The sequence below is a fragment of the Musa acuminata genome, chromosome BXJ1-2 (assembly GCF_036884655.1).
Source record: "Musa acuminata AAA Group cultivar baxijiao chromosome BXJ1-2, Cavendish_Baxijiao_AAA, whole genome shotgun sequence".
NCBI lineage: Eukaryota > Viridiplantae > Streptophyta > Magnoliopsida > Zingiberales > Musaceae > Musa > Musa acuminata.
This window is the reverse complement of record NC_088328.1, coordinates 20,884,941-20,906,518: the sequence shown is the minus strand read 5'-3', so window position 1 is coordinate 20,906,518 and position 21,578 is coordinate 20,884,941. Positions and strand designations below refer to the sequence as shown.

At 41.5% G+C, this 21,578-nt stretch overlaps 4 protein-coding genes across 7 annotated transcripts; all 4 read right to left on the bottom strand.

The window, feature by feature from the left end:
• Positions 1-1,444: 1,444 nt before the first annotated feature.
• On the bottom strand, positions 1,445-8,263 carry LOC135597731 (serine/threonine-protein kinase PCRK1-like). The gene is made up of 5 exons (XM_065091112.1): positions 7,984-8,263; positions 6,853-7,251; positions 5,446-5,706; positions 4,047-4,169; positions 1,445-2,227 (listed from the first exon to the last, which is right to left on the bottom strand). Exons 2-5 carry the CDS (start codon positions 7,231-7,233, stop codon positions 1,706-1,708), a joined length of 1,287 nt encoding a protein of 428 aa, XP_064947184.1. The 5' UTR covers positions 7,234-7,251; positions 7,984-8,263; the 3' UTR covers positions 1,445-1,705.
• A 640-nt stretch (positions 8,264-8,903) lies between these two features.
• Positions 8,904-11,806, bottom strand: LOC103971670 (probable inorganic phosphate transporter 1-8). Of its 4 annotated transcripts, none has more exons than XM_018822444.2 (2): positions 11,148-11,806; positions 8,904-10,661 (listed from the first exon to the last, which is right to left on the bottom strand). In XM_018822444.2, exon 2 carries the CDS (start codon positions 10,582-10,584, stop codon positions 8,983-8,985), a length of 1,602 nt encoding a protein of 533 aa, XP_018677989.1. In that variant the 5' UTR covers positions 10,585-10,661; positions 11,148-11,806; the 3' UTR covers positions 8,904-8,982. The 4 variants fall into 4 exon arrangements, with proteins under 4 accessions (XP_018677989.1, XP_064947159.1, XP_064947166.1 ...); XM_065091087.1 differs by having other exon boundaries at positions 8,904-10,622; XM_065091094.1 differs by having other exon boundaries at positions 8,904-10,608.
• A 131-nt stretch (positions 11,807-11,937) lies between these two features.
• Positions 11,938-17,525, bottom strand: LOC103971662 (serine/threonine-protein phosphatase PP1). Its single transcript, XM_009385742.3, has 4 exons — positions 17,066-17,525; positions 15,126-15,685; positions 14,819-15,038; positions 11,938-12,299 (listed from the first exon to the last, which is right to left on the bottom strand). The coding sequence occupies exons 1-3, from the start codon at positions 17,241-17,243 to the stop codon at positions 14,862-14,864; spliced, it is 915 nt and encodes a 304-aa protein (XP_009384017.2). The 5' UTR covers positions 17,244-17,525; the 3' UTR covers positions 11,938-12,299; positions 14,819-14,861.
• A 2,523-nt stretch (positions 17,526-20,048) lies between these two features.
• On the bottom strand, positions 20,049-21,139 carry LOC103971653 (ethylene-response factor C3). Its single transcript, XM_009385730.3, has one exon. It carries the CDS (start codon positions 20,981-20,983, stop codon positions 20,351-20,353), a length of 633 nt encoding a protein of 210 aa, XP_009384005.1. The 5' UTR covers positions 20,984-21,139; the 3' UTR covers positions 20,049-20,350.
• Positions 21,140-21,578: the final 439 nt, after the last annotated feature.

Below are 21,578 nucleotides of genomic sequence, written 5' to 3'. Positions count from 1 at the left end.
CAGGCTGTATTATGAATGACATTCAAGAATCCTCGAAGACTTACAAGCTCAGAATTAAGGTCAGTGGATCTACCCACAAAAAGACCAAGAGAAGGTGGAATAACACCAACCTTACGACTCTGATAACACCAATAAATCTGGGAAGGATGATGACAAGCACAACATGTAATCAGTTAGGTGCAGATCAAATCAACCTACATCACTGCAGAAGAAACTGTTTGGTAACCGTATCACAAATGCAATGGTATACCCCACATTTGTCCAATCAAACTACCCATGTTTTAATTCCAACAAATTGTCAATAAACCACTATAAATGATATGCTATAAACCGATTTCCATCCTGGTAGCATGATAGACTTAAAATCGACTATCGAAAAGTAAATCTTCTAACACTTTTTGGAAAAGCCTACAGTGGCAGCCAGAGTGAATCATCAACTAACCAGTTAAAATGTTGCTAATTCACTATAAATAGGTCCTGCTTTATGAGGTTAATGTGACCATGAAGTTGATCTAATAGTAAATAACACCTCTGGAATGTCTGAAGGAAAACTAATTAGATAAATTCAACCATCATTGTTGAATCAAGTAATACTAAGCGGTTAAAAGCACATGCAGGATTTAAGAACAAATCAAAGAACTAAAACCTTGTAGTATATTGGATTTAGACATTATTAAGAGGAAATTAGAGTATACCTGTTGGCCCAACATTCAGCTGATGTTTTTGTTAATTCTGGAATCATAAATGTGTAAGCAGCACCCTTCAGGAGCATAAATTTCCACAACCTGTTTGGAATGGCTTCTAATGCTTCTGCTTTTCCAGTTTTGAAAGCATTCAGTTGTGTATCACTAGAAATCCAGGAACCTACTTGCAATTTATACCCGTAAAAGCATGCATAAGTTCATATCGAGGCTGGCCACTGATTGCCCACGTGAAAATCTTTAGCAAACCAGGATGGATGTAAACTGAGACTGCATTTCTTCAGCTCTGCTGTTCTCAGATAAACTGTGTGAAGGATCTGTAACTTTCACAAGTACTCTGCAATCCCAGCTCCAACACCAGTGTGAAACAGTATCAGCAATGTAGGTCCCTAGTTCTGATGTTTGAGGGGCTTTCAGTGCCTTCATCATATGCATTGTGTGGAGAGATCATGATCAATGAGCTCTTGTTAAGCTATGACCAACAATGAGCTGTTGATGAACACCATTGCTGCCATCACCATAATAGGTAGCTTATATGGTAGTCTTGGTAGATGCAAAAACATCAGTTACTGGCAATGAGGCTATGCACATAACTTCAGTTACTGGTTAATAGTAATCATATCCTCATCTCAGAAAGACACGAGGTTGTTACCCAGCCACTGTACAGTTCTACATGCTGCTATCCAAGGAATTTAATAGTTTTTTCAATTCCGATGATTTATGAAACAAAACCACAAAAAATATTGATGTTGCAAATGGTACAATGCTAGAATATGATCAAACAAGATAAGTCACATGACACTTTGATAGATTTGCAAGCTATAAGCAACAGCGATTCTAACGTTGACCACTATGAACAGGATTACTTGGAGATAAGAAGTACATAAAACCTATTTTAGTAAAAATGGTAACATGTTACACCTCCAATGTAATAGATATTTATTTTAGGGATCATCAACTCTCCGAAAGAACATTGATGGAACTTTCAACACTCATAAAGCTAATCAACATGACTTCACTAGTTTTAACCCGCATCCCTGCCACACCAACTGCATACCTTGCCCCTTTTTCTGCTCTCCGATAGTTCTCCTCAGAACTTTCTTTTTCTCTACTCTTGGGTGTCCTTGTTCTAGATCAGAATTCCTTAATGGGGCCTGTGGCACTCCAGCCCCAGTACTTACCACAATCTGTTGCACCATCTCCAAAACTTCACTCATCTTGGGCCTAGACTTGGGTTGCTGCCGTAGGCATCTATTTGCCACAGAAGCAAGCTTTGTTGCAGATTTAAAAGAGTACTCACCTGCTAGCCTTGTATCCATGATTATACGGAACTTCCTGACATCAGATATGTATGGTTTGACCCATTCTAAGAGTTTCTGTTCACCTTTAGGACGGTCTATATCTATTGGTTGACGGCCTGTGAGAAGTTCATATAGGAAAACTCCATAGCTCCATATGTCACTCTTGGCAGTCAGGCGACCAGTTTGCATGTACTCAGGTGCTGCATAACCCAAAGTTCCTACAACCTGTATAATTTAATGATGGAATTAGAGAACAGCTCCAACTAGTATTTATTTAGCTAAAAAAGTCCATGGAAAATGTTTATGTAGGAAACTTAAGTAGGTACTTATTTCCTTTCTTCATTAGTAGCAGTTGATCAGTTGACAAATGTTTTCTCGGTGATATTCAGTGTGCTGCTTCCTTGCTGATCTTTGTGTCTACAAAGCTTTGTGATTCTTATGGTTGTGGCACAAACAAGATAACATATAAAAGTTAATGATAGGAAGCTCCAATTTGTCAAAACTTAAAACCAGAACTGAAGCATGGTCAGATATGGAAATGCCTTTTTACCCACTTCCTTAACTGTGGGTCAGCCAGGAAACTGGAGAGGCAACATGGGATGCTTGTGGGATCAAGCAGTGGGATTCACAGCCTTCTTTCCTTTCAAATCATGGGCAAGGATTAAAATGGGTAGAAAAGATGGCACCCAATCATATAATTCAAAACCTCCATCTATTTTAAGAATTTTCAATAGTATTAGATAATAAATTACAACCATTATCCACTTAAGTACATTTCCAGTGAGTGCAAGCAGCACTGCCTCATTTTCCTGCTTGTTTTATTAATAAAGTTTGAAAATGATGAATTTTATCATGTAACACTTGCAAAGTTTTGAAATCCCCTTTTATGTAAAGGTAGGATCACAAACAGGCAGCCATTTTATTATGTGAAGATCGTGAGATAAGGCCCTTCAAGGAGACTAGAGGACAGACAAGGTTTCTCAATAGAGAGACAATGAAAAGTATTCTGTGCATATGATATGGCTGACTAGCGCCATAAAGGCATAATTTGAGGGACTGCAGATAGATAATTGTGACAGCATTTGGGCAACAAAAGACCAGTATGGAAACAATTTCCGATAAGGTGGATTATTTTAGGATAAAGATCGATATAGTTATGTCATTTTGGCATGTAAATTTGGTGGTTTCATACCAACATTTAAAGATGTTATGATCCATAAAGAATATAAAGATTCTGTTCCATTATTTCTTCCAAAAATCATGACTCTACCACAGCCAAATAAACATGGCTTTATGTGATAGCAGAAAAATCCTTTGTCATTCAATTAATAAAAATATTATCAGGTAAGTAAACTTATGACATGCATACCAAAGCTAATGTTACTTTCAGAAAGTGCAACTTCAACGAAACATGGAAAAAGTTACTCCTACTGCATAATTTATTCCTGAACCTTTTAAAAACACGATCAAACAAATTTTTTGATTGAAGTGGCGTTCAGTTAATATTTTGTTCTTGATTGACTACCACTTTGTTGTCAAATGATGCTCTATCGCTTGTCAAAAGTTCTCATGCTGTGCACAGGACAATGTTTGGACTATTTCCATCATTGGATCATTTACCTTACCATTTAGACTTACCAAACATTCTTTGAGCGAATTACTTGCTCTTATATACTATGTCATCAGGAAAAGTATGTACACAGTGCATCAGGCCTGCTAATGCATCACAACTAAGTGATCATTCCTAACCTGATAAGCATGTACATAGTTAATGGGACAGCATAATTTATCCATAACTTCAAACAAAATCTGATTATTGAATATAACCACAAAGGCATTTGTGCACTTGTAATCATGTAGACACCAGGATGCCATCAGCCTGGTTATGGTGGTTATGGATTGGAAAATTAAATTTTCTTAATTCTTTCACGTCTATCTATAAAACAAAGATAAAAGAACCACATACACAATTCAAAATATTTTTGCAAAGCATTGAAAAGAGTTGTGATGAAGCATGAACCGTTGGCATTTTGACATCACTTACTGCTGTTGAAACATGACTAATTCCTTCTGTCGGTCCTTGTCTAGCCAAGCCAAAGTCAGACAATTTTGCATTCCAGTCTTTATCCAAAAGAATGTTGGAGCTTTTAAAATCTCGGAATATAATCTGCCAAATAACATAAAACAATCTGATGTAATAAGTGAGATTAACATTTTTGGTAGAAATATTTGGCAAAAATGATCTTTAGGTTATATCAAAGTCTATTTTAGTAGTTTCTTGAGAAAATGATAAATAAACTCAAATGTTAAAATTACTGTCTTCTGTTTTTGACAAATACAAGAAAATGTTGTCATTCAAGCAAAAAAACAACTGTCTTGTAGGCTTCAAGAACTTAGAAGAGTCAATTCAGCAGTGGCAGCTCTTGACCTGAAATATCCAGAAAGGCTCCAATCTACTTAAAGGGATGAACTATGTTCATGAAAAGATACTGGTCAAGCATGACCTGTAGGCAAGTCAGGTTGTGTCTGAATCTGAAATTATCAGACTCAATAGTAGATGTAAAGATTGATATAAAGGTTCTATTGCCACCATCATAAGTTGTGTCCTTATCTTGTTCTTCCTCGTTGAATTTTGACGGTGGTTCCATGCTAAGGATTGATGCAGGCATCCCAAAATAGAAGACCAAGTTTAGGATCTTAACAACTAGAAATCAAGAGTTGGGAGAAAGAACTATTTTCTTAACACTGATCGACATACTACCTAATGAAATTTAAAAATATGAAAATGACAAGAAAGAAATATGCCTATTGACTCTATTCAATAAAAGTGGGGTCCAATGTAAACATCTGGTCTCCAATTTTGTGCTACAGTTTTCATTTATCTAGACAAATGCAAACAAAAAGTCCAGGTGAAGTAATGGTCACCGCTGAGCAAATCTGGAGCTAAACATCATATACAAGTTATTAAAACTTGATAATACCAAAAACCACAAACTTAATATAAATGTGAATGCAAGTTGTTCGGTAGCTCCCAGTTCCTCTTTGAAGTCTCACTCTCCCTATTATATAGACATAGATAAACAGTGGAGAAAGCACAAACATAATCACTTTCTAGCCACACAAGAAGCAATGTTCAACCTATTTTTCAGAAATTGCAGTGACTCCAAGTTCTAAATTTCATTTCTTAATTTAGCCTTAATAAGTTCATAGTTTTAAGACTTTCTCGTCTATAAATTTTTGAACAGCAAGTACAAAACTGAAGCATAAAAATTACAAGAATCATCGCCTTATGGAAACATATCCAATTATGACAAATAAAAAGTAGAGTAACAGAATGTACAAGTTAAAAGATTAACTCACAGTTGTAAGAACCATGATGCATGATATAAAAAATCGACATGTCAACCATGTAATAAAAACTAATAGATAAGTTGATTTGTAACCTGGAAATCCATTTGTTCATGCAAGTATGTCAATCCACGAGCAGCATCAAGAGCTACCCTTAGTCTCATGGACCAAGAAAGTATTGTCTTAAATTGACGTGACAGATGGTCCTCTACACTTCCATTTGGCATATACTCATATACCAAAAGCCGTTGTATTCCCCTTTCATCATCTTCAGCACAATAACCTATTAATTTGACAAGATTCGGATGCTCAACCACCCCAAGAACATTAACTTCATTCAACCATTCTCTGTGCCCCTACAAGGAATAGTACAATGAAGATTCCTCACCATACATATGAACACACATATAAATGGAACAAAATCATTTTCAAAAAAATTAAACTAAAAAGATCACATAAAAACAAAGGGGTCAATAAAAGGGTAGTTTTTAGTTAGTACCATTCAGTAAACAATCCGTGTCTGATATGTATGATTTTCTTGCATAATGTAACATAGACAGTCAACACTACGAATGAAGTGTATTGGAAAAGAGATATGGCCTCTGGGCATGCTTAAAGATACAACTTTTCTCATGTTCACTGGTCAGAAACATCATATACTTGAAACCTCCTTCAGTCACACACAAGGTGCTGATGTCAGAATGTTCAACAGATATACAAACACAAAAACACTAACAAGAGGAAAAAGAATGGTATGCAGATATTTACAGCATGGTTCCTAATTTCACTGACCAGTACCTACTAGGCGATATTTACCAGTCCAAACTTGAACTAGCATGCAGAACACCCCTTTCGGATGGCCAATTCATTGATTGCCAGGTGCCAACCCTCCTAAACCTGGCAGTAAGCCCATTTCTTTTTTTTAATTTAACCTTTAGGGTTAAAACAACCCCCATCCCACATCCTTTCTCTCGATCTCTCTCACTCGCCTTCCTCACATCCCTTGCCGCCCCCAGCCACCTGTCTGTTGCTCATGCCACCCACCACCACTAGTCTATCAGGTATGTATCCTCCTCTTCCTGCTCCTCCTCCTTATCCTTCTCGTATATGTTGCTCATGCCACCCACCTAGTCCACACAGGCATGTATCCTCCTCCTCCTCTTCCCCTCTTTTGATAACGCTTTAATTTGGAAATAGATTATATTTCTAACTAGCACCTTACTCTTAAGGATGACAAAATAGATTTCTTCAAATTTTACTTGCATAAAATTTCAAATGCTCTTCCTTATGTACCAAGGCAAAATTCCTTTAAAAAATCATCAAACGTTTTACTAGGAAAAGTAGAGGTTTTAAGCCTTAACTCAGCATGTTTATATATCCATATGATGTAAGTAATTCTTCAGTTTACTTCTAAATAAAATTAAACAGTTATTAAGTGAAACAAGCAATGTATAGCACATGACAATCTGCGACAGCAAGAAAATATGCAAAAAGAAACTTGCCTGCAGCCCCTTACGATTTAGTTGTTTGACAGCAATCTCGATCCTCATATTTGGATCTTTGAAGCTCTTAATTGTTCCCCTGTAAACACATCCAAACCCACCTTCCCCAACCATCAGTGACCTGCTAAAGTTCCTTGTGGCATTCCTTAGTTCCGAAAATGTGAAAACCCTGAGATTGCTTGGTATCTGGGAGAAGCTAGGGTACAGTGACCTTCCCATGGAATCAGCACCAATACTGGAAACATCCCCAGTGTTAAACTCAGGTCCTGATCTTCTCACATTACATTCAGTTGATGTTGTACTGTTGGACCGAACTGATGCAGAAAATCTTGCTTGGAGCTCCGCCTTCGATGCTCCATTTAGGAATGGGAAACACTTCATTTCCAAAATGTAAAAAACCTAAAATTGGTTGGTAGATATTTAATATTAGCTAAAGAAGATTTGAATCTTAGATCTACTATGTTCAATCAACAATAAAGTCCATTTTTCAAAACCCTAAATGAAGGGAAAAAGACCAACTAATATTTTTAATTTCAAGTTATATTTCGGTACAAAGATAAACTAAGTAGAATTAGTGACACCATCCCAAATACATGCTTCCCTGGATGCTGGTTTTCTTCCCAAGAAGAAAAATTACACGGGAAGTTTCCTCTTTTAGTCCTAACGAAAATGGATTCCTGCAACCGACTTTGGCTCCCATACAAGGACATCTTTGTAAGCAGCAAAAGAACAAAAACCTGTTCCTTGTGACATTAAAACACCTTCCATTCATATTATCACACGGAGGAATAAGAAACGATTGTATAAAAAAGGAACAATTCTTTAAAATTCCATCTTCTCTGACTCGCTACAAATTCTTTGACCAGACAACTCTACTCACTACAATTTAAACCCAAGGAACCTATAAACGAATTAAAACGAAACAAAATTCGTTCCTTTTTATCCACAATCGAACTAAATATTGCGATTTTGACTATCCACCAGGAACCAGTCTAAACAGTCCTCAAAATCCAATTGCTCCACCAAAGAGCAAAGCCTAGATACAATCATAACAAAGGTCAAACCCAAATTCAAGGGATAAACAACTTTCAATTCTCAAACAAGGCTTGTCCGAATTCAAACTCATCTCACCTTTCTCGATTGTCAAACCAAGAAGCCGTCGAATCGGAAGAAAACACTTAGTCGAAGTGGGTAGATCTTCCCGAGAAGAGAGTAACTCAAAGGATCCCCGACGAGCGACGGCGAGAACCCATGCCGGAACAAAGACCACCGCGATCGCAAGCAAAAAGAGATGCACAGAACAGAGGTTTCCACTCCCCCACCAAAGCCCACCTCTCCCAGAGAGAGGGAGTTTCTTGAGAAAGAGAGAAAGAGAGAGAGAGGTGAGGCAACCGGTGACAGCAAAAGCAAAGTTTAGTAAGCAAGGTTGGTAAGGAGGAAGCACAGAATTAATTGATACTACAAGGAAGAGGGAACACGATAGCCGTCCGATGAAAGGGTTAGCCACCAGCTCGATGGATCATCACCGTTGATACCTGATGGAGACGTTCGTCGAGGTGGACCGCGAAGCCGCGCAGCGCAAAGCGACGCCACGCACTTGCTCTCCACTTGGTTGACGGACGGTGGGCTTAAGCCGAGGATGCCACACTGGCCGTCCATCTGGAGGCTCCTCGATCTGAACGTCCAGGTGGCGTACGCTACCCGGCCGGGGAGCACACCATGGACTGAGATGGGTCGATTCCGTTGGCAGCTGCGTAACGGGCCCCGCAGATTGGACGTCGGTCGACGCAGGTAATTTTGAAGCGCGGCTCGGTGGTTTTCTGATTGAAGCTGTGACATGAGCCGTGGCATGTATGGTCAACGTACGAGGTTTTGAAGCGCGTATCGGTTATTTCGTTGGTTTTCTGATCGAAGGTGTGACATCAGTCGTCGTATGTATGGTCAACGGAGGAGGTTTTGAAGCGCGTCTCGGTTATTTCGTTGGTTTTCTGATTGAAGGTGTGACATGAGTCGTGGTCACTGCGAAGCAGATCGGCCCAATGGGCTTATCCTAAACAAATACAACATTCTTATTAACATGAGATAACAGAGAAGGTGAGAGAGCAGAAACAACAAATAACGCGATGATTACTACACTGGGACAGTCCTGTTGGGTCCGGCCGCCACCTGTTCCTCGCCTTCGGTCTCGCCGGACATCTCCTCGAGCGACTTGCCTTTCGATTCCGGGACCAGGAAGGAACAAGCGAGCCCAAGGAGGCTGCACCCGGCGAGCAGGAAGAGCGAGTTCCTCACCCCGATGCCGGCCCGGTAGCCGCGGTCAGCCTTGGCCGGGTCCTGGTTCTGCGCCAAGTACAGGAAGCCGAAGGAACCCACGATCGCGCCCAGCTTCCCGGAAGCCGCCGATATGCCGTGGCACGTCGACCGGAGCCGCGCGGGGAAGATCTCCGCCGGGACGATGAAGGTGGTGCTGTTGGGCCCGAAATTGGCGAAGAAGAACGTGAATGCGTACAAGACTATGAAGCCGATGTGGTTTCCCTTGGTGGTCCAGTGGTGGTAGGGGATGGCCAGGCCGAGCATGAACGCTGTCATCATGAAGAAGCCGAGGACTTGGATCGTGAAGCGGCCGATGACGTCGATGAGCGCGACCGTGAACCAGTAACCGGGCACCGTGCCGCAGAGGGCAATGAGGGTCTGCGCCCGGGCGATTCGGAAGACCTCCTCGAGCGCGTTCATGGTGGCGGGCTTGGGAATCCATCCGATGGCGCTGAAGATGTCCTTCTGGAACAGGTTCTGGCTGTAGAAGGCGATGTCGAGGAGGAACCAGGTGGTGGTGGTGCCGAGCAGGTGGAGGCCGTGGCGGCGGAGGAACTCCTTCGAGAAGAGGCCAAACGTGTTCGTCGGCGCCTTGGCGATCTGCTCCACCGTCGACTGCTCCTCCTCGATCTCGACCTGGAGTACCTTGGACATGTCCGACGCCGCCTGCTTCGCGTCCTTCGCGACGAGGGCGGTGTATCGCGCAGTCTCGGGCATCTTCAGCCGCCAGTAGTAGGTCAGCGCCGCCGGTAACGATCCGAACATGAGGATCAATCGCCACACGTAGTCCGCCTCGGGGACGGTCGAGCCCGCAGGGTCGACGGCGTAGGGAGGAGCCTGGAACCTGTTCTTGAACGCGGTGGAGACCGCGATGGTCACCATCCCGCCGGCGAGGATGCCGAGGCCCTGCATGGCGAAGACGGCGGCGATGAACGCGCCGCGGGTCTTCTTATTGGCGTACTCCGACATGATGGTGGCGGAGAGAGGGTAGTCGCCGCCGATGCCAAAGCCGAGCCAGAAGCGGAAGAAGCAGAGGGTGGCCATTACGCCCTTGGGGGAGTGGCCGAAGGAGAGCCCAGAGGCGACGGAGCAGAGGACCATGAGCATGAGGGTCATGCCATAGACGCGCTTGCGGCCCAGCTTGTCGCCCAACCAGCCAAAGAAGAGCTGACCGGAGAGGGTGCCGACGAAGGCAACGCCGTTGACGGCGGAGGAGACCTGGGGAGGGAGGATACCAGGGGTGGGCGAGCCGTCGACGTGGTAGTAGATGCGGCCGAGGAGCTTGGTGACGAGGGAGATGCAGAAGAGGTCGTAGGCGTCGGTGAAAAAGCCCATGCCGGAGATGACGATCGCAGTGAAGTGGTACCACTGCGTCTTGGCGGCGTCGAGCGCGCTGAGGACTTGGAGCTGCTGCGCCATGCTCACTCTACTGCTCTCCTATCACTTGTATCAACTCACTCCGTGAAGTCATGCACCAACGCAGATCACAATAGCATCTTTAAGAAGGTCAATATGAACTGCTTGATTCATACATGCAGATGCAATCATTGAACCCATGAAGCAAGTAGTCGAGGGAAAGAAGAAAACACACAGAATTTTGCTGAGAAACAGAGGAGATCGCTATTTGACACTGAAAACCTCGGTGATAAAGACCATTTAGTCTCGTGTTTGATTGAGAAATAAGAAAAAAGATAAAATCATACGATATACTCATTGATAAAGTATGATACAGAGGGCAGATTAACTCATTGAGGGAAAGGGAGGATTGATAAGATCATAATAAAGTCATTCACATTGAAATAAGAAAATTAATACTCATAAGTTCATCGAATCTTATCTAATATCACACATAACCTCTCTCTCTCTCTCTCTCTCTCTCTCTCAAGAAAGAGAAAGAAAGCTCAAACAAAATCCCTAATGCCGAACGATCACCAATCAAAATCTCAGCAAAGCAGCCACAGAACGAGAACAAGTTCAAGTACCTTGTGATCCGGAGGAGGAAGGCGAACAGAAGCGGAGAGGAGGATTCGAGACACAAATGGAGGAGGCGAGAAAGGAAGGAGGAGGCAGACTGGGATTTATGGAAGAGCCAGTGGGGTACGCGAGCGAGGGTGGAGAAGCAGAATCTTAGGGGCGAATATTCTGAGGATCCGAAAGAGTCTAACGGCGGCCCCAGGTCTTGGTCGGCCGTCATATCTTGCGTTGGCTGCGTACAGAAACGGTTACGCCCCCCTACAACCCAGCGCCGATCCTTTGACGGTCGCAGTTTTCACGGACACAGCTTTCGCTGTTCATCTCTCTCTCTCTCTCTCTCTCTCTCTCTCTCTCTCTCTCTGTAGTTTTGTGCTCAATCTTCTGCAACACTAATGGTGATTCCCTTTTAGCTTCTGGCCACAATGATCAATATTTTGAAATAGGCAAGAACAATAATCACTCATGTTGCATTGTTAAAAATAGTCAATATTTTCTACCAAAACACAAAAATACTATCACGATTATTGCATTGACTTTTCACCAGTTTAAAGCAAGCAAATAATAGTCAATCAGAAGTAAGAATCCTAATTTTCTTCATACGAGGGGTTCCATTGCCAACAGATCCAACTTTCTATATGGGTGTTGATGGTAATAAACTCCATGATGGCTGACAAAGCTACCAAAAATAAGATCTGAAGACTGCTCAATGCAAAGGATGGTGATAAAGCCACAAGAAACATTGCAATCAAAGAGAGCAGCAATTCAACACAAGAAAACCACCCAAAGAAAGATCAGATATACTGTTATCTGGCCATGCCATTGTATCACTCATCAAATTGTTTCCGTATCAGAATTCTGGTACACACGGCTGGAGGATCTAACGAACTATTATTTTGAAAATTATTATACAGACTTGGTTATTAAAACAATGAACTATTATTCATTGCACAGCAGACAACAGGACCGAATTAAAATTCATGTCACATAAGATAGAAACTGAATTCTAGTAAGCATACATACAGCTACATGCCGTCGCTCCTCGTAGATACAAATACAAAAACATGAGTGGCATCGTCCTTCTAAAAGCACTGGTCATTGTAACAGCATGCCGCATAGGTATACCGTGACTAGCGAGTCTCATGCGTGGCACCAAGGAAAAGCTGATCACAGAATACAACAATGTGATGAGAGGACAGAACTGATGAGAGCAATTTATAAAAGAAGCCTAACACCACAAGATAGTACGGTACAAGAAAATATTATGCAGAAGATCAAATGACCGACAAATTTGTGTTTCTAGTCAAATTTCCATTTGACATTCCAGATAATGAGATAATTGGATAACTGTGATGTGGGTTGTGCCAGGTCTTTGAGAGAGCAGAAAACTCTTTTTTTACTTATATGAATCAATTTACTGCAAAAAATTTAAGATAATGGAAGTAAGAAAAATCCCATAAGTCTACTATGGCATTTATTGACTGAGCAGTCCTTCCAGTTTGGATAAATCTTTGATTCCTTGACCTCCATCAAGTATAAGAAGTATATGAGCCAGAGTTCAACAAAAACAGCCTTTTTGCCGGGGCCAAGTCACCACTAGTGTTCAGCAAGTAGTCAATCCCATTCTTCGGTAGGTGCGAGGAAATAATGTTTCTGTTCCGGTTCAAAAGAAGGGTATGTTGTATCTTTACTTAGATCTAGTAGATGTTGTAACTTTACTTAGATCTAGTAGTAGGAATCTCTTGGGGGGCGAGTAAGTGTTTTGTACGATCTAGTGCATTCAGACCTATTACTGCAGATGTGGTTAGTGACTTAGTTCAAATAGCCAGAGGAGAGTACTTGTTTTGAGGCGAGGTGTGGTCAAAAGAAAAGAGTAGAGTGCCAAAAGCAGCAATCTTTTGGCATCTTATTTGGCAATCAAACACAGAAAAACAAGATATCTCAAACTTGAACTTTTGACAATAGTGAAGAAAGCAGAGGGGCAAAGCTCTCAAAACAAAAATCTCCTGGCATACACTGATAAAGCTTTGACATGTAACGGCAAAATGAAAAAGAAAAAGAAATAAAATTAAGGTCTTAAATCTTTTAAAATTCACGGCATGTACTTCTAAAAGTTTGGCTAGATCGAACACTGCAATCCTCAGTTGATATAGGGATGAGATGTGAACTGTCTCTATAATTGTGCTCATACTTGGGTTGATTCTCAGATTGAGTAAACTGAACTAATATGTGAAGAAGCCAAGTCTGAACAAAAACAGGGTTTGAAATTAAGTTCATGATCAACATTTGTGTAGGCTAGAGATATGATCTATATTAGTCAATATTATACATAGACTAGATAACATGCACGTGAGTTTCATGTTAAATATGATTGGAAAATGATGCACATAACATCACATACGATGATTATAGAAATAGAAACATGTTTAGAAAGTTAAACATGACAACTCTTCAATTTTGAACCAAACTAGAGGCCAATGTTCAACAAGGCTCGAGTAAAGTCTAACCCTGCTGAAGAATACATTTGCCAAGATGGTCAGGCTCAACCACTGTAACAAGCCACGCTGATGAAAATGAAATTAAAAATGCAGGGTCAACATGGAACAGGCTAACTACATGTAATATAGCAGTGGATAAGATTCATGTTCAAAAAGATGATAACAGAAAACACAAGTACATGCAGCAATGATTATTATAGTTGTTCCTTGGAGCAATTGATTAACAAAAGTGCATCATATGGTTACAAAACCAAGTAGACATATTAGACTTCAGATACAGGGAGATTAGATACTAGAGAAGAGAGAAAATAGAGCAGAAGGTAGGTCAAAAGAAGAAAGAATGAGAACCCCATGAGTGAAAAGAAGAATATGTAGTAGCCAAGGAAACTTGTATTCACAAATCAAAACTCATCATACAACACAACCAATCAACCTTTTCCTACATGTGTTGGCAAAACAAAAAAGAAAACCTTTTTCCTACATGTGCATCTCTTATTCACAGACTTGACAGAACTTCTAAACTGCAACCAGGATTTGATGTATATGTATAAGAATAAATGTATATGTATGCATGTATGTATGACTTTATTTGGAAGTTCATAATATGAGAAAATTCCATCAAGCAGGCATCTATAACAGATATCATATACACTGAATAACTTTTCTGACCCATACACTAAAAACGGGACTCAAAATTACCAAGAGAACTAAAAGCATTATCTTTTCTCTAAAGCAACCAATAAAGAGGATGATGAAATTTCACTGAAATTCACAAAAAGAGAAAATACAATTGAAAATCAGATCTCACATTATTAGGACACAACTAAGGATAACTTGAACCTACATAAGCATATCTTGGGTCGCTTAGGTTTGCAATTAATATCAAACTGAGCTTAAACAAATCTGGGCTTGATGTTAGGGCTTCATCATTATGGCAATAACCACAGCTAACACACATGCTGGTGAATTTTAAATATTCTGTATCCATTCTGGAATGATATATATAAAAAATCAAACATCTTAGACTTTGGTGTCAGTTTTTTAGCTTGAAATATCAGCAACCTGTTAAGTAATAAAATATACAAAGTAGAAAAAGGTGAAGGCAAAATGTATAGAGTTTGTATACTTTGGGTACACTATATGAACCACATTTGTTCAGGCACTCCAAGAATGTCAGTACCTACCTTGACTGCTGGTGCAGGTGTTTCAGATTTTTAGATCTAGACTTCAAAAATGGAAACCTTTTGTCTTCTCTGAAGACTGCAGTATCCGGAAGGAGCACATTAGGGTATCATCTACGTTCATCATTGCACCAGCATTGTCAAATTCGCCACAGTAATTTGGTGCAGAGAAAATGGTTACAAGTTGCTTGTCACTGAAGAACTCATATCCATCTTCAACGACCTAAAAAGAAAAGCAGCAATATTGACCAAAAATAGGGCATTCTGCTCAGCAAGACAATATGCAGAGACAAAGGTAATTATTTATAACCTGATGACCACGGCAGATAAGATCCAGATCATTCTTTTCAAGGAACTCAGACAGCTTATCGGGGCCAAAAGTAAAAGAAACACCTCTGTCATTCATTCCCCAACCCAGAATATCTTTGTTAGGATCCGACCAGAGAAGATCACATAGCAGACCACTGTCTGGCACATCAACAGGGCGTGTAATGTTTTGAATTTGTTCCAAACTTGTTAAACTAGGAGAAAGACCACCATGAATGCAGAGAATTTTTTCATCAATAAGAGCAGCTACAGGTAGGCAATTAAAGCAATCTGTGAATACTTTCCATAACTTCACACTATATTTCCGTTTGCATTCATCATAGAAGCCATATATACGGTTGATAGAAGCACATTCATGGTTTCCCCTCAGGAGAAAGATGTTCTCAGGATACTTTATTTTATATGCCAAGAGAAGGCATATAGTTTCAAGGCTTTGTTTTCCTCGATCTACGTAGTCACCCAAGAAAAGATAATTGGAAGCAGGTGGAAATCCTCCAAGCTCAAAAAGCCTCAGTAGATCAGAATATTGGCCATGAATATCACCTGAGGCCATAAGAAAGCACAAGGTCAGATGCTCTAAACAGTCAAATTTACCAAGTCAATAAGGTATATTCAGAATTCAGAAATTCAGCAAACCAAACTTGATTGTATTTTTTTTATTCTGTTTGCACTACTTTCTTGCACTGATTCCCTTCTTCATTGTGGTCTGACTTTCTTCACTGCACATATATTTCAAGTAGTCTAATGTTTATTGCATGTTATCCAATATAACAGAAGACCAGAAACCTGACACCATGAACCTTTTGCCTTTATTCATTTTTGGTAATTCATTCATGATGAATATAATTCAATGTGGAACCAAACTTGATTGTATTTTTTTTATTCTGTTTGCACTACTTTCTTGCACTGATTCCCTTCTTCATTGTGGTCTGACTTTCTTCACTGCACATATATTTCAAGTAGTCTAATGTTTATTGCATGTTATCCAATATAACAGAAGACCAAAAACCTGACACCATGAACCTTTTGCCTTTATTCATTTTTGGTAATTCATTCATGATGAATATAATTCAATGTGGAACGCATGAACAAAGGCAATCCTAAGACCATAATTCTGCAATCCGTCCGTGACATAAATACATTTTGTTTGCATGTATTGTTTTAATCCATGTCAGAGGATCCCCATCCTCCCTATCCATCGCTAAACTAATATCCATCTTTACCAGTATAGAGCTACCTTCTTTGATCCTAACTTATACCTGCAGGTTGCAACTTGCCAATAACCGTATGTGCTTCTTTAACGATAAATTGGTTGCAACATTTCTTTTTCATACAATGCAGCAACTATATTCATACTAGCAAAGAGAGTATTTCATCGTAACTAACCGGAAGCACTTACCACTACTGAGATGTGCTGACTAGCCCACAAGACATACAAACAAAATATCTAACCATTGAATCACTCAAGATAAGCTGCAATTTTTTTCAGGAAAAAATGGAGACAATTTAAAAGTTTATATGCAAAATAAAGTGAACTCTATCAGCCAATAATACAAAGTCATGTACCTAACTAGTTAATAAAATTGAAATAAGACTCTAAAACAACTATTTTCTGATTAAGCAAAATTGCCGAAGGATGAAATTTTATGAATTACGATTGAGGATGTCTTAAATAAGTGAAGCCGAAAAGAGAATCGTAAAACATACACACTTGTCATACCGCTAATATTACTCGAACAGAGTAACTAGCACGACTAAAACATATGCAACTTATATCGATTCTTACGGGAAAAAAGATAAATAATAATTAATTACACAGCCCAAAAAATCCTCAAAACTTCACCTAACAAATAATCGGTACCAACACCCAAAAACTAATTTTTCACATGTGAAAGGGGGGAAAGGAAGGAACCTAGCAATTACCGCAGATCTTGATGGGCACGTCGATCTCAAGAAGATTAGGCTGCCGCAAGAAGATCTCCTTGGACACGGCGCAGAGTTGCCGGATCTCGGATTCCTTCAGATGCGCCTTCTTCCCGGGCTTACGCTCCTTCACCTCCAGCAGCCGCCCTATGATATCATCCAGCAGAATACGATCCATCCGGCTCGATCCTTCGCCGAAAAGCTTCAGAGAGAGAAAAAGGACAGGGAAGAAACCGAATTAAAGGAGAGGGTGATCACGATGACTGCACGAGCGCCGAGGACGGGAGCGAGGGAGAAGATGGCGATCCTTTTTCTTCTGTTCACGGAAAACCACCTAAAAGCGCGATCTTTGCGATCATTCCTCTCTATTACTCCCTCGATCGCAAAAAGGAGATCCTCTCCTCCCCCTTTTGAGGCGACCGAACGCAAGAGACGACTTCAGTATTAGTTTCGCAGCGCGAGTTGAATTTAGGGCGATAAAGACGTACGTGAAGGCCTCGTCTTCGAGCCCTGATCGCCTGTTCCCATCGATTCATGGTGCACGAAATCAATCACGTTAGAATGATACCTGCGATAAATGACGTCATAGTGTGCGGGTTTGATGGCTTGTTATTCGTTAGAAAAGTGTTTCCTGCCTCGTAAGCGTAGCAAAAATCTCACCGGAGACGATGCGTGGATTCTTATATCCGATGGCTGAAGTTTCTGACCGTACACGGAGAATTTTACGATTTTTATGAAAATTTTCTCTCTTTTTTTGGCTTTTTATGAACCCTTATTTTTAGTATTTATTTGGTGACATTATTTTTTTATATCCTAAATATCTCTCGTTGATCACAATTTGATATAATAGAGTGGAACTATGACAAGATGAAATCAATGGGGCCTTTACTAAGGGAAAAAAGATGATAATGACGAGCCAAACCAAAAGAAAAATCAAACGATGGGATGGAAGCCATTTATCAAAGAAGAAAAAGGCATTGATGAAAAATATTTAGGATATTAGAGAAAATTAAATACATCAAATAAAAAAAATAGATATTTTATGAGAAAAATCTAATTTTCTTTAACCAATAATTTTATATTAAGAAAATATCAATAATATCCCAAGGGGATGGTCAATAATTTCAGAAAATTTAATTGGCACATTCTGAAATCAAGTTTTACTTATAACATAAACTATACTTAGTTTTAACCTTAAAGTTACGTACAATTTGAAAGCTCAAAGAAAGTTGTCAAAGAACTATCTATAAAACATTCGACATGTTTGTAGGGATAAACGGAAGTTTTCTCAATATAGTGTTGAAAAGATAGATGTTAAGATGATACGTAAAGCCACATTTATATCGCGGACCCAAACCCACACACAAAACAATCGATGTATTGCGGTTCAAACATGACTTGCGATCGACGAGTGCGAGGCTTTTGGATTCATCGAACCACTAAAATCGAAGGTTGAGAACAATAAACAATTTAATCATTATGCGGATTAGATCAAGAGTGTAATTATTTTGTCATGATTTATTCACAACATGTTTTTTTATGTGTTTATCTTTCTTCTTCCCATGGATCGCATGAGTTCTCGTACAACATACAAGTTGTCTCCATGTATGATTCTCTTTTATATGCCCATCATTATCATCCCCTTACTAATCAGTATTATTATTTTTTATTGGTTTGGGCTTAAGAGAGTCAAATTAGGGCATATTAAACATGCCACATCAGTGTAATGCATAAAGAAAGTACTGAGTATGGAACTAAATTTAAACTCTTAAGCTAGTTATGAGTAATGATCTCACCAAAGACACCACCACTGCCATAGTGTTTTGCAACAATGACCGAAGAGAGATACGAGATAAGAATGTTTTTGTCATCGTCCTAAAGTGAGATACGAGATGCAAATGTTTTTTTCGTTCTCGAACTGAAGCAGGATAGGTAGGAGACGCTGAAACTTTACCTCCTTTTCCTCTCTAAATGTCACAATGCTCGACATTTTGATGACTACATGATAGCTGTAGTTGGATTATCAAATAATATTTCATGCACCATATAATCACACTGTATGTACGTATGTAAACGAGATTAGGGTCGATAAAATGCATTGGTCCATCAAGCCCGGTCCAACATTTAACTTCAAAGTAACAGGTCAACGGCCCCTGAACTTTGACCTGGTCATGTTGACCATGTGGACTCATCCAACACCATGTCGAGTCGCCAGACAACTCACGTTCCAGGCAGCTTCTTTTCGTCCACACCATTTCTGACCAACACATTTGGATAGGCTGCTGTTCAAATTATATATCTCTGCAGACACATGCTTGTTTCAGCCAAAACATGTCCAGTTCTCTTCTGGAAAGAACGGATAAAGAAAGGAAGATAAACACCTTGTGTTTACCGCAAAAGAAGTTTGAGTTTTACCAGAATCATGAACCAAGAGCTTGATCATGAGAAGGAACAAGTGCACCGAGGTATCTGAGGAGGTCTCACGACAATGGCCACTGTAAAAGAACCTGAAGGCCACACTAAAATAAGGAGTTGCTGTCCGTCCACGTACCATGTATCGGCACACCTTTGTCGATCAACGAAAAGAAGCGTAAACTGTTATTCTTTACAGTATATAATCGATGTTGGATTGTGAAATAGATCTCGTTTGGTGAACCAGAATTTATTAGTATGTGACAGTTATCAGATCAGCTTTTGTGGGATTATATTATAAGCTGCACAGTGCTTGAGCTGTCTAACTAATCCATTTTTTAGATAAGCTCCTTTAAGAAGCATTAAATATATTATCCTTCAATAATTATATGCCACAAGATGCCATATGTGGTAGTGAGAAATGAGTTCATGAAATGTAATGTAGGGTTGGAAGGATGCTGACATCGGCACCAGATATGGTACGCGTAAGAATCCTCCCGTAAAGGAGGCTTCGTATGTGAGGGGATGAACAGTGGCCGGTGATCGATATGATGTGAAGAGAGCAAAGGCGTCGTGCTCAACTTTCCCGTGGATTCAATGGATCTGAAACAGACATGTACATCTTTTCTTACATCGTTTTCGGGGCCCGCATAATAATGCAGCACTGCTTATCTGATGGGGGCTTTCGATAGAGAGAGAGAGAGAGAGGGAGGGAGAGGGGAAGAAGAATAAAAAATGGTGAGGGGGAGCTGGATCCGAGTTTCATGGAGTGTGGCTGTAGGTTGAGCAGGTGATTGGATTCTCCAATTATGGAGGAGGAAATGATGAGGTCCTCCGGGCGTGAGATGGCAGCGGTGGAGAGCAGGAGAAGGGTTACCATGGTTTTGAAGACTCCGATACACTGAGGAGCTCCTCCAAGTAGTCTGCGCCGAGGTCTTCCAGTTCCAGAACATTCGGTATCCTGGTCGGCGCCACCTTGTCCTTTATGCTCGATGACCGCCGTCTTCTCAGGGAGTGCTTCTTCTTGAGAGCCATCACCGGGGAGCAGTCGTCCTTGCCCCACTCCAGCTCCCGCAGCGACGCCTGCACCCGCTCCACCGGGAAATTGAGCACCGCGAGCTGCCCCCGCATGGACAGCGCCGCCTGGTCGTAGGCCAGCGCGGCGGCCTCCGCGGTGTCGAACGTGCCCAACCACACCCGAATCCCGTTCCGGGTCGAGTCCCTGATCTCCGCCGCGAACTTGCCCCACGGCCGCTTCCGGACGCCGCGGTAGCACCGATCTTCCGGCGTCCGCCGCCGCAGCAGCCCTTCCTCGTCCCTGCTCTTCGACTCGGCCTCCCCGTCCCTGGCCTCGTCGGGCCTGGGGGCGGTGGCCTCCGCCAGCATGTCGAACAGGACCATCTCGTCGCTGTCGTTGACGTTGAAGGGGAGGGAGTCCGGCGACCGGCCGGAGGATTCCGACGAGAACTCGTCGTGGCTCCGACAGTGGAGATTGGAAGGATCCATGAGATGCACGCCTGGGTCGCGGGGTTCGCTATCGAGCGTGAGAAAGCGCAGGGGCGGGGAAGATATATACCGGAGAGGGTCGAAGAGACATGGAAGGGATGAGGCAAAGAGAGCGAGGCAAGTCTGACCGAGGCTGGCACAAAGGACGGGGGCGCGGGGATTTTTATTGTTGGCTTCATGAGGGGCGGGGCCGGGCGTGCTCGGGGCGCTCACGTGGGCAGCTGACGTACGGCGGCGAGATGAGACAAAATAGGGCGACGTCACCAACCCGGCCCGCGCCCGGCCGCTGGGCGGGATCAAGTACAATCCCAGCGGTCGATGATCGCATCCAACGGTCACGGGCGGGTCCGATTTGCGTGCACGATAACGATGTCGTGATTCGTTGCCTGCCCCGGCCGACGTGTAGGGCACCCACGCTTTTGATTGGTCCTCCACGGAGGTCCCGACTCTCGCAGCCAATGGGAAGATGCTTTTTTTTACCAACCCTAGTTATCGTTGCTGTTGTTATTAGAGTCCGACCATTAAATCCCGTCATTAATTTGAGGTGAATGATGCACTTTGGGTCTGAGTGAGTACGATTTGGCGGCATATGTAT

Coding starts and splice junctions, on each gene's coding strand:
- LOC103971662 (XM_009385742.3), bottom strand. CDS start 17,243: ATGGATCGTATTCTGCTGGATGATATCATAGGGCGGCTGCTGGAGGTG. Junction 15,686..17,065: donor CGTGCCCATCAAGATCTGCG/GTAATTGCTAGG, acceptor TTATGGCCTCAG/GTGATATTCATGGCCAATAT. Junction 15,039..15,125: donor TTATCTGCCGTGGTCATCAG/GTTATAAATAAT, acceptor TTTTCTTTTTAG/GTCGTTGAAGATGGATATGA.
- LOC135597731 (XM_065091112.1), bottom strand. CDS start 7,233: ATGAAGTGTTTCCCATTCCTAAATGGAGCATCGAAGGCGGAGCTCCAA. Junction 5,707..6,852: donor TAAATCGTAAGGGGCTGCAG/GCAAGTTTCTTT, acceptor TATTCCTTGTAG/GGGCACAGAGAATGGTTGAA. Junction 2,228..4,046: donor TTAGTCATGTTTCAACAGCA/GTAAGTGATGTC, acceptor TAAATTATACAG/GTTGTAGGAACTTTGGGTTA.
- LOC103971653 (XM_009385730.3), bottom strand. CDS start 20,983: ATGGATCCTTCCAATCTCCACTGTCGGAGCCACGACGAGTTCTCGTCG.
- LOC103971670 (XM_018822444.2), bottom strand. CDS start 10,584: ATGGCGCAGCAGCTCCAAGTCCTCAGCGCGCTCGACGCCGCCAAGACG.